Source organism: Neofelis nebulosa, chromosome 5 (assembly GCF_028018385.1).
Source record: "Neofelis nebulosa isolate mNeoNeb1 chromosome 5, mNeoNeb1.pri, whole genome shotgun sequence".
Lineage (NCBI taxonomy): Eukaryota > Metazoa > Chordata > Mammalia > Carnivora > Felidae > Neofelis > Neofelis nebulosa.
The window spans coordinates 32217521-32235236 of NC_080786.1; the positions used below are offsets into that span (position 1 = coordinate 32217521).

Below are 17716 nucleotides of genomic sequence, written 5' to 3' on the forward strand. Positions count from 1 at the left end.
CCTTCCCTTACCTCTGTTTGGAGGTAAACAAGTTGGACTCTGCAGAGGAGACTCTTCAGTCAAGAAGGTAATGGAGGAATAAATTTTGCAGCTAAATACCTCAAAAATAATGTGACTTACAGTTACCTGAGGGATGATTTTCTTTAACTTAAAAGATTAGGGAATAGGGCCAGGGTCCAAAAGGCAGGGATGTCTGCCCCAGGCCCTGTCTACCACTGTCTTAGGAACATGCAGGGTAAGGGAGAGAGCTACAAATTTAAGATTAGAGAGAGTAGGACAGCTCCTCCCAGGAGGGAAAAAAATACTTAGGATAAATTCTAGATCCCCAGGCCAAAAAAGGCAATAGGGGCATTATATTAGCCCTAACTCTTATTTACCTGGCTCTTTAAATGTCTTTGTATATGTCCAGAAGGAGCTGAAGGAAGAAGGATGTTTTCTGTTAGAGAAGAGAAACTGAAGGCTGCTTCTACAGGACCAGCACTAGGGGGCACCGGAGCAAAGTATACTGAGCATGACCTGTGTGACTGCCAAAGAGCTTCAACTCTGGAAATTAGGGGAACAGAGGAAATACCCATTGGTGAAACCCAATGCACTTCCAGTTCAAATAAAGATCTAATCCTGTTCTTGATATAGTCTTCTCACATACTTTATTTTATAAAAGTGTTCACTGTTGTGTTGAATTTAAACTTCAAATATAACTACTATTCATAAATTTCTGAATGACCATGTTCATGACAACAGAAAAGAAAAATAAATTTTAGAAAGTACTCTCTGAAAGGCAATTTGGCAATATAAATCAAGCCTTAAAAGTATGTACCATCTTTGACCCAGCAGTTCCATTTCTAAGAATGCAATACAGGATGAAACAATGTAAAACACAGAACAAACTTTTGTACCAGAATGTCCATCATGGCATTAATTTTATTTCTTAACATGCTTAAACAACCTAAATATCCAAGAGATAAGAGTGGTGAAATAAATCATGGTAGAGCTATACAATGGAGTATCGTGCATACATTAAATATATTATCTATAAACACTTAATAACTGAAGGAAATGTTGATTGTAGAGGAGACACAAAATTTTGGAAACTGCAAACACATTATGATTTCAATAAGACTGAAATATGTTAGAAAAAGAAGGAAAATACACCAAAATATCAACAGTGGTTATCCATAGGTGGTAAGATTCAGAAATTTTATTTATATATTTTTTACAATGAACAAGTACTCCAATAATAGAGGCCAAATTTATGAAAACCTTTCTGCTTTATATTATACACCAAACACTAATAAACAATTTATTAATCAAAAACAAGTTGACCTCATAACTGTATACTTAAACTGTAACCCACTGGGCATTACAAACTGAGGCATTTAAAATCACAGTCACTTCTCATTTAAATGTATCCTCTTCAGGGATACAGAATGATGAAAAGTGGCTATATAACATAACTTCAGTATCCAACTGATTAACACACATTGTTAGCTTGTGTTCAGCAAGTAGTCAACCAAAGTGTCCTTAGAAAATTTGTTTAACAACAACAACGACAACAACAAAACTCTCTAGAACTAGTTGTATTAAAATCTTAATAACGGAAGAATTTAAAAAGTGCTAACAGAAGAACTACTCGATTGAGATTCAAAAGAATTGTGCTCTAAGTTTCCGATCTTAGTCAAGTCCCAATGTTTCTAAGTATCAGGTTCCTTACCAGTACAATGGGGTTATCATAACATCCACTTTAGAATTATTAGGAAGACATAATTAAAGCATTTAATTCAAGCGATTTACAAAATCACTTGATGTAAAACATCAACAAATATTAACAGCAATGTCCTCTTCTAGGCCTTATCTACAACAGGTTCCATCAAATCACTTCCAAACTTCCTTACAGCTTTAATATCACATTTATAAACAATAGAATAATGTTGCTACAACAAATAAGATACAGGACACATTAGGCATTTTTCTAGTATTCATCCAAGTTTAACAACTCTGTGAGTTATATATGATAAGTCAAAACGTAAGATTCGGATGGAGAATCAAGATGTTTTTGTACTAGTAGTTTTTGAAAGTTGTTGTGATAAAATTATCACTGTTAGATATCATCAATAAAAACAATCCCTCAAACAGTATCAAAAGGTATAAAGCAAAAAGTAAATTTATCTCCTTATGCCTGCCCCCAAAGAATTTCTATTTCCTAGAGCCAATCACTGTTGAGATTCTTACATATCTACCCAGACATCTGCAGTTAAGGAAGTTATTAACCTTAGCAGATTGAAGAATTTTAGAGCTAGAAAAAATTGGCCCAATATAACTTTCAATTTTATAAATAAGTAACCTGACACACGTACGTGATTATTTTAGTTGTTATTAATATCTGGAACGCAATTCACAATAGATAAAATGCTATCACATAAATGACTGGTTTTAAAATTATCCAAGTGATTTGCCTCAAGGTTATTTATACAACAAGCTAATGATGTGGCTGGAACTACAGTTAGGAAGCTGATAACAAATGTGATAGTAATAATATATATTAAATGCATACAAAGCTTACATTTTTAAAGTTTCAAAGATCTTAAAGTTTCAAAGATATTCTACATCATACAGCGGATTAGAAAGTTTGGCAATTCATGAACTAGTTATTACTATGCATAAAAATCAATACAACTGTTTTATAAGGAGAAATCTTAGCAATGAGAGACTTTTAAAGTTTGTCTGTGTTTTGAAGATTCACGCTTTTCAAGATTATCACTTAGAGAATTACTTTTAAATTATAGATATAAACAACACACAATGATTAATTACTGAATACACTTTGGTTAAAAAAAACCCAACAACTTCAAAATGAGAAGAAATAATGTGAGAGAGACACTTAAAGTAAGGAGAATTTCATATATGATATGAATGCACGCAAGACTATAAACAGAAATCAACTGAATAATAAAGCACCTAAAAGATCCTGCAGCATTCTTTCTAGCATAAAGAAAATCAGTGTTGACCACAAAAGCTGCATTCCCACTGTGGCAATGACAACTACAAAATCTGTATTATGACTAATGACAAAAAATGAAGATATCTTTTATTAGAAGAATGTGTGAGAAATTAAACAGAAAGGTAAGGAATCTCAAAATAATTCTACCGTAACAGGATTTAAAAAAACAGAAAACATTCAAAGAAGTGGGTTCAAGAATAAGTCTCACTCCAATTATGGAATATAGTTATAAAAGAACAAAATTGAAATTAAACTTAATAAAGGAATTAACCATTAATTATGCTAAATTTTTAACAAGTATATATTCCAATTTACTTAAATACAAGTATCAATATCCAGCCAAATTATAAAGAGCTCAGATAACCTAAATAATCTAAGTGGAAAAAAACTGAATGCCAAAATCAGATGGAAAAATCAAAGTAAAAATTAAGTAATTGTGTGTAATATACACACTCTTGCTATCAAATTTTAACTTACATATATTCAAGCTTCTTTAATTTTGCCATATTAAAGAACATTTCAAAGACATGAAAATGTAATACACCTTTAAATGACTTTTGTTACTAACAAAAGGTTAACTCTGATTTTTGCTTTTTAAGACTAACATTGTCAATAAAATAGAAAAATGAGGCAGCTAACCAATATATTACTGTTGTTCTAACTGAAAATAAATAAAACCCCAAGTATTTTCTAAAGGCAGAAAAATCCTCAAATTATTAACAGGAAAGAAAAGAATGCTCCATATCAAGTTGTTGGTTCTATGATGTATTATTAGCCTTCTTTACTGGTTGAATAGCACCTGTTTTTATTAAGAGGAGGATATGTAAACATAATATTTTTATTTGGTTCTTTATCAAGTATTTGTTTTTACACCTATGTTCAAGCCTTTCTCATCTCATGAGACAACTGAAATATATTTATATTTGTATCAGACAGTTCTAATATATAAATAGTATTTTTTTGGTCTGATTCTCTTCATGGTTTTGTTCATGGTTTCTCATTTTCTTTTTAGTTGAGTAGTCTTTACTATAAGCTCATTTTTCTTTAAATTTTATTTGCCTCTTAGAGACAAATTCCTTCAAAAACGAATTACATTTGATTCTATTAGGTGCTTGAAGATATCACTACCACAAATACTTTAAATCAAAATCTTAATTTGCTTTAAAAAATTTTTTTTAACGGAGCACTGAAGTAGTATGAATTTAGGGTGGGAACCTATATGAAAACTCGCTCATGGCTATCAACTTTCATGAAAGACGTATTTTCTCCCATTTAATCAATGACAAATTTTAAGACAGGCTATTTTCCTTACATCCCCCCATGAATGGAGCTGGTGTGGGCTTATTTCTAATTTACCCTTGTGTGGGAAGTAGCTCTTTAGGATCCCAAGTTTATCAGGGAGATGTGCTACCCATTAGATATTTCACCTTGGAAGGGCCTTGGGATTTGTCTAGATTAGACAATATCCTCAAGGTTAACTAGGCTTTAGGCTCTGATTTGATTCTCTTGGATCCTAGTTTCATTTTAATCTCTGATTTGTATTTCCTTTATTTCGAATGGCCATGCATAGATTAAAATTTTAAAAAATTTATCTAACAATTTGTTTTTAACAAGAATGTTGTTTAGTTTGGGCCCCAAGGTGCCATAATTCAATAACTAAGAGCTACACAGTATTACCTTCAATATTTTTCTTTTAAATAGCATGCCATTTATCAGAGCTCTTGTGGTTTCCACTACAATTATTCCTTATAAGACTTTTAACTTGGTGTATCTATACAACTCTGCATCTATTGAAGAACTGGTTATCTTCCAAAGAGGTAAAATATACTTACTCATAGGATAAAGCAAAATTGGTAACAATTATTATATATTTTATTAAAAATTATAATTTATTATAATAACTGGTAACAATAAATTATTAAATAATGATTTAAACAAGGTTATTTTGTTTTAGTAATAACCCTTCTGCCTTCAGAAACTCTTACTTACTTTGGAAGGAGAACCATCAGTAATTTTCACCAACTGCCAAAGAATCGAGTAATGGGAACACTGCAGTGCCTGTACGACTATCTGTATCAAATAAAAAAATTCAAACAAATGAGACATAATTTATGTTTGTACAGTATTAACAATGTTTATCATAGTTTTTTTCTTATAATAAGGTTTCAAGTCCAAATTTTTGTAGAATTAATGGAATGTGTAAAATAATATTTGGTTAAAAAAAAGACCAACATATCAATCTAGAGAATAAAGATATAACATGTCTTGATAAATATGGACCCAAATAACACTACATTTTAAACAAAAATCTACTGTTATGAATAGTTTGCACAGATTTTTAAAGGGAGACTGAAGAAATAAGTTTTATCCAAATTTTATAATGATTACTTTTGTTTTAAAGCATTTTTACTATGAAATAGAACACTTATACAGAAATGTACATAAAACATTTAATAACTTAATATAAAGAAAGTTATCTATGTAACCACCACCCAGATCAAGAAACAGAACATTGCCAGCAATTTCTCCCAATATTTTTCTTCCCTCTAAGGAAGGCTAATAGTCATTTTGACTTATCAGGCAGTCAGTACATTTTATCTACCTAAGTCTCCATCTCTAAATACTGAGTTTATTATGTCTAGTTGTGAATATTATATAAATGGAATCATGTAATATGTATTACTTTGATTCTGATTTCTTTCATTTTAACATTTACAGTTAGGATTAATACACATTGCTGCATATAGCTATATAGTTCATTATTTCTTTATACTATATTTAGAATATCCTATTTATTCATTCATTCCATTGTTGCTGAGCTTTTACAGTGCTTATAGTTTGAGGCCATCATGAATAATGCTGCTATGAACATTCTTATTCTATGTCTCCTGGTACCCATATATGCATTTGTCTAGCTAAGAGGTTCTTGAAGTTTTTAGTTCTCAGGACCTTTCTACACTCTTAAAAATTACTAAAAAATTCCTTTCAAAGAAACTTAAATTGCTTTTGTTTATGTGAATTATATAACAGATTTATCATATTAGAAATTATAAGTAATGTTTCAAATACATATTAATTCATTTAAAAATTAATAGAGGTGCCTGGGTGTCCCAGTTTGTTATGTCTGACTCTTGTTACCGGCTCAGGTCATGATCCCACAGTCTGTGAGTTCAAGTCCATGTTGGGCTCTGCACTGATGGCATGCAGTCTGCTTGGCATTTGGTCTCTCCTTCCCTCTGCCCCTCCCCCACTTATGTGCTCTCTGTCTCTCTTGCTCTCAAAATAAATAAGTAAACTTAAAAAAATTAAAATGAACAAATTATATAATAAAGAATACATATTTCTGAAAAAGCACTAAATTTTCTAAAATGAAAATCATTTAGTGGGAAGAATGGCACTGTTTCACAGTTTTGCAAATCTCTTTAATGTCCAGCTCAATAGAAAACAGGGTTTCAAATCTGCTTCTGCATTTTATTAAAATATGCTGTTTTGATTGAAGTATGTGAAGAAATTCCAGTGTCACAGATTGCTGGAAAAAGAATTACATTTTAGTAGTCTTTATAGATAAATGTGGATATTCTTTGACATGACACCAATACTTCAATGTACATTTGTGAGATTATAAAAGCAAATAATATCTTCCTCTTATCATAAAAATAGTTTGATCTCAAAGACCTGTCCTGGAAACTAACAGGGTTCTCCAAACTATACTTTGAGGGCCACTGTTGTACGAATAGGATTGCTGGATTATATAGTGTGTGCATGTTTAACTTTATGGTAGATAGTACCAAGAGTACTATCTTAATGTAGTATTAACTTACATTTCTCTAAATACTAATGGACATAGGCACATTTTCATTTTCTATTGGCACTGAATTCTTGTTCTATGAAATATCTGTCCCTATTTTCAGAGACAAATAACAGAATTTAGGAAGATAAAACTGGTTAAGAATCATAACTATAGAATAATTTCATTTTGGATAGGCCTTTTACTACATTTTGTTTGATATATTTTTATTGCAATAAAGCATTATCTAATAATATACTCCATCATTATAGTATCTCTATTATCTTCCCCACTTGATAAAGTAAAAATTATAAGAAGAGATATATGTAGATAATAAATCAAAATAGAAATCAGTAAGTAGAATGTGAAGAAAGTGGTTAAAATTTTAGCTGGTTTGAAATTCAAAAATTTTAGGATCCAGATCACATAAGCAAAACATATCTCCAATACACCTATTCACCACTGAAAATAACTCATCAGAATTAGAGAGATAAGTAGTGCTGCCTTTGATGTAACATCAATAAGATGATGTCAGGATCTTAACAAACATAGTAATAATTAATTGACTGACTCATGTCAGAAACAAGACTACTGAAACACTGTCAAGTTATGAACATTTAATGCTAAAGAAATCACCTCATTATACTCAGGAAATGCTCAATATGCGTACATGTACTGGTTGAGACATACTGTGATAACCTCTAATTTAGAATACAGGTACACTGGTAATGTGATTTGTGTGGAAGGAAAAGAGAATATTAAAAAAATTCTTATTTGAAACAACCTGAATTGTTAAACTACCAGAAAAGTAATATACAAATAACATCATCAATAGGAAATTAAGATACAGAAAAAAGTAATGTTGAAGAATAGTTTAATTTTACCATTTCTCCTAATCATCACAAATATAATTTCCTTTCCTTCTACATTTCTATTGACCTATATACTAGGAAGTTATGCAAACTGTTCCAAAGTTTTGCAGAAGTATCTTAGAAATGGTTATGAGGGAAGCAGACACTTGGCCACTCCAATATCTATTTCAAATACAGCATCCCCATTTTATTGTTTCATATGTCAGTATTCATCATGAGTTTACTTCAAAAAGGCTCTATTGCATTATTTTAAAATAAAAAGCTCACTTTCACTGACTAGGAAGCATTCTGTCTTCTCACAGGTATAATTATATAACAATATACCTGATCCCATTTCAAAAGAAAATTTAGAATGCTTTCTTCCTGGCTTTACATCATTATCCTCCATACTAGTGATGTTATACTAACTTGTCCAGACATCATTTATTCAGCAACTTAATTTTTCTGTAGTAGAGACAGATGAAACAAGAAGGACAAACAACAAAAAACAGAAAAAGCCAAAAGAGATTGTTTTAACTGGTGAGGACCACAGTCCTTCTCCCTTTCCTTGACTCCCTGGAGAAGGTCTTCCAATAATATATCAAGTATAGGGCTGATGACAAAGAATTTCTTCCAAACCTACCCCTCTGGCCTCCTGTTTCCAAGAGCTAACACTGTTCCTGGGAGAACACAGTAATGTATACTGCACACTTCTGGGCAAAAGTAGTAAAGAAGCAGGAGTGCCTATTCTATCTTCTACTCTCCTATCTGCCAGCAGGATACCAATGACCCAGGAGACCTTGGGTCCTTGAATGACTGGGTGGTGCAGTGACACCCCACTTCCCTTAATTGCATTTTATAAGAGTTGAGAATAAATTTCTATTGTGTTAAGCCACTGAGATATTGAGATTAATCTATTATAGCAGTTAGCATTGCCATAATCAACATAAAATTATTTATTAGCCCTTTTCCTTAATAATTACTTTTACCTATTTAAAGGAACCACAGCTCTTTATCTTTGATTAACAGATTGAATTAATGAGAATCAATCAACTTCTGGCTAATGATAGCACATATCCTAAAGATGAACTGTAGGATTATATGTAAATAAAGAAAGGTGGTGGGGAGGTGCCTGCGTGACTCAGCTAGTTAAGTGTCCAACTCTTGGGTTTTGCTCAGGTCATGATCTCATGGTTTGTGGGTTTGAGACCCATGTCAGATTCTGTGCTGACAGTGCAGAGCCTGCTTGGGATTCCCTCTTTCCCTCTCTGCCCCTTCCCTGCTTTCTGTAAGTAAATTATTTAAAAAAATAATTAAAAAATGAAGACTAAATGACAAGCTCCTAGAATGTTTATGTTTTGAAAAACTGAATTTTTATGGAAAATATAATATGACTATAGAATAATAAGAAAAATGATTATGCATACGTAATATATACATGTGTAGATATATATTAACTACATGCACAGGGCATGTTTAAAATACTGAAAATCCACATAATGACTGTGGGATAAATTGGGGTTGTTCACTTTTCTGTTTGCAAGAGACTTTAAGGGGTTGGAGGATCAATGTTTTTAGTGGCTACATGCATGACAAGAGAGTAAATTCAACCTCATACTAGTCTGCTTTTCATATCCAATACGGTTTTTCTATCATATTCAGAGTAGGTTAACATGCGTGACAATATCCCCTTAAAAAAAAGTCTTTAGATGCAAACTGATAATCAACATGGCTTTACCAAGAAGAATGTAAGGCTGGCAAATAAGCACATGAAAAGATGTTTAACATCATTAGCATTAAGAAAATGTACATTAATTAAAAGCACAATGAGATACCACTACAAGGAGGGCTAAAGTAAAAACTAATCAAGTGCTGCTAAGGATGCGGAACAAATGGGACTTTCGCGTTGCTGGAAGGAATGCAGAATGGTGCAGACACTGGAAAATGGTGTGGCAGTTTCTAATAAGGTCAAACACACACTGATACCCTAATACCTGCAACTATGCTCTTGGGCATTCACTTTAGAGAAGTGAAAACTTATGTTCATATAAAAAGCTGTACACATATGTTCACTTTAGTTGTGACAGCGAAAAGATGGAAACAACCCAAATGCCTTTCAACAGGTGAATGAATAAAACAAACGGCTGTATCCACACAATGGAGTAGAATCAAACAAACGATTAATTAAAAAATGAACTATTGATTCAAACAATTTGGATTAATCTAAAAGGCATTATGGTCAGTGAAGACATTATGCTCACTGAAAGATTTTATGTTCTAAAGGGTTACAACACTTTATGATTTCATTTATTTGGAAACCTTAAAAAGACAAATCCATAGTGATGGAAAACAGAGCAGGGGTTGGCAGGAGTTGTAGGTAGGGCAAGCATCTAATTATAAAGGGATCGAATGAAGAAAAAAATAGATATGTGATATCCCTTGTGATGGTGATTATATAAATCTATGCACATGTTAAAATTCATAACTTTACATAAAAGAAAAAAAGGTCAGTTTTACCATATAATAATTAAAAATAATAGTCAATATGGCAAAGAGTTTGCAGTAATAATTTTCTTGAGAAAATGCTAACAAAAGCAAAAACATTAAGGCAAGTCATAGTGATAAGTAACAAATAATTCTTTAATAGAGAAGAAAGATTCCTAAGTTCTACATGTGCTTTGAGAATGAAGAATCATCCCATGCATTGTATTACCAGTGGCCGTAGTATACTATACATTAAAAAAAAAATCATCGTAAGGGTAAAAAAGAGTTAAAAATACAAATAGTAAAAGATTAACTTCTGCAACTAAGAAATTAAAAGACTTCTCAAGGAATGGATTACACACCAGGCTAATGCATATTAATCCTTGACAGTTTTGGACCCTGGAATTCTGCTGTCAAGCTTTCTCATAAGTTCCAAGTAGTATTTAAAACAAGGAAGAGTGGGGCGCCTGGGTGGCTCGGTCGGTTAAGCATCCGACTTCGGCTCAGGTCATGATCTCGTGGTCCGTGAGTTCGAGCCCCGCGTGGGGCTCTGTGCTGACAGCTCAGAGCCTGGAGCCTGTTTCAGATTCTGTGTCTCTCTCTCTCTGACCCTCCCCCGTTCATGCTCTGTCTCTCTTTGTCTCAAAAACAAATAAACGTTAAAAAAAATTTTTTTAAAACAAGGAAGAGTATGAAGAAAAATGTGATATGTCAATGATAAGGTCCAGTGTGGAATATTATAATCTCTTTTAGTGAGATTTCTTCATAGTGATCTCCAAAAGAGGGTTTGGCATATAGTGAAAAGGACACTGCCAAGGCATTCACATCATACAACCTTAGGCCTACTCTTAAACAGTTCATGTGTACTAGCCTTTTCTTCCCAAACAATGTAGGCTTTAACATCAAAAAAGATCTTGCCACTTTTCATGTCATTGATCAGCTTGAAAGATCCAATTAGCAATTTCTGCTGCTAACCTTGAAATTCTCTAGTAATACAAGCAAACAATTGTCCAAACAACATATACAACATCTCAACCATTCCTAAATCATTAAGAAACCATAACATAATACTTAGTGGAGACAGAATTTTGGTCCACATAAAATGGTGAAAGTAGGGAACATTCATAATTCCAAGAGAAGAATAGTCACTTAAAAACATATTCAAAGTAAAATGAATAATTTATGCAAATAGATTCCAAACATTTTTTTTTTAAGTTTATTTATTTTGAGAGAAAGAGAAAGTGCAAGTGGGGCGGGGGCAGAGAGAAAGAGAGACAGAATCCCTCTTTTCGTGGGATTTGATCTCACGAACCATGAGATCATGACCTGAGCTGAAACCAAGAGTCAGATGCTTAACCGAATGAGCCACACAGGTGCCCCCCCTAAACATTATAAAAAATAACACTATTAAAACGCAAGAAAAAAAAAGTGAATATTTAAATGACTTAGAAATGTGTGGGAAGGCTTTCCAAGTAAGACATCAAACAAAAAACTGATAATTCTGATCATATAAAGAATATTTATATACCAGACAACAAGATATAATAAAATTAAAAATTCCCATTGGTAAATTACTGCAACAAATGACATAAGCTTAAGAACATTAATATAAAGAACTTAAAAAGTAAAATGAAACTGGAGATCTGCCATACAACATTGTGCCTATAGTTAACAATACTGTACTAGAGACTTAAAACTTTGTTGAGAGTAGACTTCATGTTATGTGTTTTTTACTATAAAAACAAAAAAAAAAATAAAATTAACACAACAAAAAGATGGGGAAACATAAAGAAAGGTTATTTAAGAGAGGCATATAAAAACTAATCAGAGATATAATTGTATGGCAATTTAAAACTGTAGTCTGAAAAATAAGAGCTCTGTTTTTCTAACAGATGTTTTACTCAGTATCCAAGTCTTCTGCTAGACTAGGAGCTTAAAACAAATATATTACCTGATCTTAGAGAATAATCTAGATGGAAAATAAGTTTCAACTGTAACAATTTAGTAACTGGTTTGACTAAGTGTACACATGCAGGGTCAGGTGTTAAGGGGCAAGAAGAAGGACTCCTGTCTTAGCCAGGAAGAGTAATATGGTTAGGAAAAACTTTCTAGAGAAGCAAAAGTGTATATACTAAATCTTTAAAGAAAGATGTAAGATTTAACCTGGCAACTAAGGGACAATGTAAGTTGAAGAAAAAGCAATTTCAAAAAAAAGCCTCACCAATAAACTGTGAACAGTCTGATACAGAGTAAATATAAGCATATACTGAGGCTAGATCAGCAAAAACCAAATCACAAAGGGCCTTATAAAAGAGTGACTATATATCCTGGTTTATGCCTACGTCTTGGAATAATTATTAACAGTACTCCTTTTCACTTTCAAAAGTACACTTGTTTGGACAACAACATGGTCACCTCAGTATGACAAAAAAATCTGGGTGTTATCCTAAGAATGCTAGGTAATGCACAGATAGTAACATGTTCATATCTGAACAGAAGAGTAACATGATCAGGTGTTTCAAAAATATCCCATTTGCAAGAACAAAGAAAAGTGCTTCCATTTGTTCTTTGTTAAGATATTTTAATGTAATATTTGATACTTCAAAATAGTTGTATTATAAAGCATAATAATAAAATCAACCTATGAACAGACTACCAAATTTAAGAACTACTATGATATCAATAATTTGGTATCCATCTATGATCTCTTCCCCTATTCCTTAAGACTGGCAAACCATTCTACTAAATTTCATATATATCATGTCCTGGCTCTTAAAAAAATAGTTTTGTCACATATACATATCATTGGAAAATACACTGTTTGATTTTTCTAGTTTTTGAACTTTTAAAACATGGTATAACACTATATGTTGTCTTCTAAGAGAGCAGATGTACTTCACTCTAGCCATGCTTCTGAAGGATCTATGAAGATTAAAAAATAGAAATTTTCATGTTGCACCCCTGAAGATTTAGAGTCAACAAAAACAGTCCAATAATCGTTTTAAACTAATTTTAATTTAAATAATATCGGCAGCCATTATATATAACTTTGCTAGAGAGCTGAAAAATAAGAATGAAGGTTATATCAAACTTTTCTACCTAAGGCTCTTGGTTCTGAAATTTCCACCATGTGATAAATGTTTTCTTTTGTTCTTATGGTTGCATTTTGGTCCGGGGCTTTCTAAACTTCAAAACATACATTGGTCAGGCTTTGAAATGGACTTCATTAAGTATGAGCAATAATTACTCTTATTTTTGTCCTTGTGCATTAAAAAAATCAAGATATAACTTATATACAAAGAAAAATTTACTGTTTTCAACATACAGTTCTGCAGTTTTGACAAATGTATCATCAGGTAGTCATCAAAACAATCAAGAAATAGAACAGTTCATCATCCTTCAAATTCCCCCATACCCTTCTGTAGTCAGCTCCCTGCACCATTCTGGATTTCTGTTTTCTGACTCTGTAAGTTTTGCTTCTTCCAAAATGTATAATAAAATTGTACAGCACATAGCTTTGTGCATCTGGTTTCTTTGACTCTGTATGTTACTGAGACTCATCCATGTTGTTGCATGACAGTGGTTCAGTGGTACCTTCCATTTTATTGCTGAGAAGTATTCTACTGTATGGATGATAATATAATTTGTTTTTATACCTTCACCACTTGATGGACATTTGAGTTGTTTGCAGTTTGGGGCAATTATGAATACAGCTGCTATACACATTCCAGTATAGGTTTTTATGTGAAAAAAAAGTTTTTATGTGAAAACTTAAGTTTTCATTTCTCTTGGATAAATACTCAGGAGATGGACTGCTGGGCCAGATGGTAAGTGTGTATTTAACTTTATAAGAAATTGCCAAATTGCTTTCTGAAGTGAATGTACCATTGTGCATTCCTGCCAGCAACATACAAGTTCCACTGCTTTCTAAATCTCATCATGCTTTTAATCTGCATTTCTCTAATGACTAATAAGATAAGCTGCTTTTCATGTGTTTGTCATCTATCTTCTATGGTGAATTATCTGTTGTTTTTACCACTGAATTTTGAGAGATCTTTATCATTTTGAGTACAAGTGTTATCAGATATGTGATTTGTAAATATCTTTTGGTCTTATATGCTTGTATTTTCAATTCTCTTAACACTATCTTTCAAGAGCAGAAGTGCTTAATTTTGCTGAATGTGTTATTTTTGAAATTTTTAAATTATGGATCATGCTTCTGATGTTGTATGTAAGAAATCTTTGATTAACTTAAAGGTCACAAAGATTTTCTCCTGTGTGGACTTTCAGATGTTTTATACTTACAGGTGGTGCATTTAGTTTTATGGTCTAAAGGTCTATTTTGAGTTAATTTTGTAGATGGTATGAAGTGTGAACTGAGATTCTTTTTTCTCCATATATATATATATATATATATATATATATATATATATATATATTCATTTTAGAACCATTTGTTAAAAAGGTTATCCCTTCTCCAAAGAAATGCCCTAGCACCTCTGTCAAAAATCAACTTACCACATATATGTGAATGTATTTCTGGATTCTCTATATTGCTCCTTTGTTTTTTTTCAAAAAAAAATTTTTTTTTAACGTTTATTTATTTTTGAGATAGAGAGACAGAGCATGAATGGGGGAGGAGCAGAGAGAGAGGGAGACACAGAATTAGAAGCAGGCTCCAGGCTCTGAGCCATCAGCCTAGAGCCCGACGCGGGGCTCGAACTCATGGACCGCGAGATCGTGAGATCGTGACCTGAGCTGAAGTCGGACGCTCAACCGACTGAGCCACCCAGGCGCCCCTATACTGCTCCTTTGATCTATGTCTAGCCTTTCTTCAGTACCACACTGTCAAAGTTACTGTTTAGTCTTTAAGGTAGTGTGAATATTCTACCTTTGTTCTTTTTAAAAATTATTTTGCCCTTCAATATAAATTTTTTTAACATTTATTTATTAATGAGAGACAGAGAGACACAGAGCGTGAGCAGGGGACAGGTAAAGAGAGGGGAGACATAGAATCCGAAGTAGGCTCCGGGCTCTGAGCCGTCAGCACAGAGCCCAACGCGGGGCTCCAACTCACAAACTGTGAGATCATGACCTGAGCCGAAGTTGGTCGCTTAACCAACTGAGCCACCCAGGCACCCCTACCCTTCAATATAAATTGTATGAATCAAGTTGTCAGTTTCTACAAAAAATCCTGCCGAGATTTTAAATGGAATTGTGTTAGTCAACCTAAGATCAGTTTGGGGAAAAGTGACATCTTAACAATATTAAGTCTTCTAATTCATGAACATGATATAATCTTCATTTATTAAAATCTTTGATTTCTTTCATTAGTGTTTTGTAGTTTTCAGCATACAGATCTTGCACACATTTTGTTGATTTATGCCAAAGTTATTTCATGTTTTTTGGTGCTATTATAAACCGTACATAGTTTTTAATTTTTTTTTAGTGTTTATTTATTTTTGACAGAGAGAGACAGAGCATGAGCGGGGGAGGGGCAGAGAGAGGGAGACAGAATCTGAAGCAGGCTCCAGACTCTGAGCTGTTAGCACAGAGCCTGACACAGGGCTCGAACTCACAGACTGCGAGATCATGACCTGAGCCTAAGTTGGACACTCAGCTGACTGAGCCACCCAGGCGCCCCTAAACCGTACATAGTTTTCAAATGTCAATTTTGAGTTATTCATTACTCAACAACAGATTTTTAAATTTTTTTTTTTTTCAACGGTTTTTATTTATTTTTGGGACAGAGAGAGACAGAGCATGAACGGGGGAGGGGCAGAGAGAGAGGGAGACACAGAATCGGAAACAGGCTCCAGGCTCCGAGCCATCAGCCCAGAGCCTGACGTGGGGCTCGAACTCATGGACCGCGAGATCGTGACCTGGCTGAAGTCGGCCGCTTAACCGACTGCGCCACCCAGGCGCCCCAACAACAGATTTTTAAATTTAAAAAGCAATTGATGTACATAGTGAAATATCCAACAGTATATTGGTGTACAATTCAAACTAAGTTTCTTGAACACTAGAGATCTCTAGTTTTCCATTAAGAAAGCCATTGTTCAACAGTTCCTTATGTACCATCCCAGATACAATCTGTCAATTAACAGGTGTCTGTATATTGAAATCTTATCACCTCTTTAAATTTATATAACCATTCTACTCCTTGCCTTTTTCATTAAATTTTCTCACATAGAATATTTAACATAAATATTATTAACATTTTAAAATTTACAGTGACATAGCACTGCATAGAATCAAAACTATCCTACCAAAGCTAACTGGTTCTCTCCTGATCAAAATTTAGATTATTTCAAGTTGTAATTTTTTATAAGTAATGCTATGATGAACATCTTTGTACCTACGTCTTTTTACACATCTCCAAGTATATATCTGTAGTCTAAATTCCTAAATTATAAATGTCAATCAAGGGTATATCTGCTTTTAATTTTGATAAGAATTTGACAAGTAACTTTCTAAAGTGATTACACCAATTTAGTCTACAATGGTATTTGAAAGTATGTGAGTATTTAAAAACAAAAAATAAAACATCCAACAACTCCATAAGGTTTTCTGATACATACATACAGTTGAGAATTACTAGAACAGAGCCTAGATTAGAAAAAGGTTAAAACTAAGGTTACTAAGACAAAATAGGTAACTACTACTGTGATTCACAAGAGAAAATATGAAGGATTAAACTAAGAAAATGATAGTAGGGCTAAAACAATGGTGGCAAAAGAGATATTGAGGAGGTAGAATTTTTTAAAAGATAAAAATCTCTTGAGAATAAGGATGCTTCTAATATTCCCTCCCTTAGGATCTGACACTCAAACACATTTTTGATCAATAATAAAAAGGTAGGTGGTAATCTGGATGTATGTGGGGGTGGTAGCCAAATTTTGATATAACATGCCCAAGGAATAGTCAGAAGTGAGTAACTGAAATAATTTCTAAGTTCAGTCAAGGAAAAAAGTGTGTAGTCTTCTAAGGAACATATCAGCATTCTTCTAAAGACAGTATGACTGCATTATTTACACAGAAAGTCATAATCTATCCAACAGCAATAATGTTACTGAAGTTAAACTCAACCTATGTTCATTCTAAAGAAATGTGTTGATTACGAGTTCACGATGATCAAGTACAAGCATTTAATCTCTCCCCACAATTCCCACTGAAAAAATACAAAAGATGTTTAGACAAAATAAAAAGATTAAAAAAAAAAAGAGTTTGACATGGGGCAAACATCAGAAGGGATGGGATAGCAAACAGCAGTAGCAAATTAGTAGCAAGAAATGTGAAGAGACACTGAAAAGAATTTAAAAGCTTGGTTTGAGTGGATATGCAACAGCTATGTAACATTAGGCAAGTTATTTAGTATCTCGATGTTTCAGTTTCATCATCAATAAAAATAGTAAAGGCATACATATCCTATAGGGTTGTCATAAGGCTTAAACAAATGTATACATGTAAAGACTTAAAATATTACTATATGTGAAAAGTACAAAAAAAATTTTCTATTATTGATGCCTTGAGAAGCCCAGAGTTAGTGACCTGTGATTATAATCCCTTCCTCTTTATGGGTTTACTCTCACTATC

At 33.0% G+C, this 17716-nt stretch overlaps 1 protein-coding gene across 3 annotated transcripts in view; it reads right to left on the reverse strand.

Moving 5' to 3' along the window:
* Window positions 1-17716, reverse strand: part of STAG1 (STAG1 cohesin complex component) — a 408272-nt gene that overhangs the window by 47944 nt on the left and 342612 nt on the right. For all 3 annotated transcript variants that reach the window (XM_058732364.1, XM_058732365.1, XM_058732367.1), the window contains one exon: window positions 4988-5068. In XM_058732364.1, coding sequence (XP_058588347.1) covers window positions 4988-5068 — 81 coding nt within the window. The remainder of the gene's footprint in view (window positions 1-4987; window positions 5069-17716) is intronic.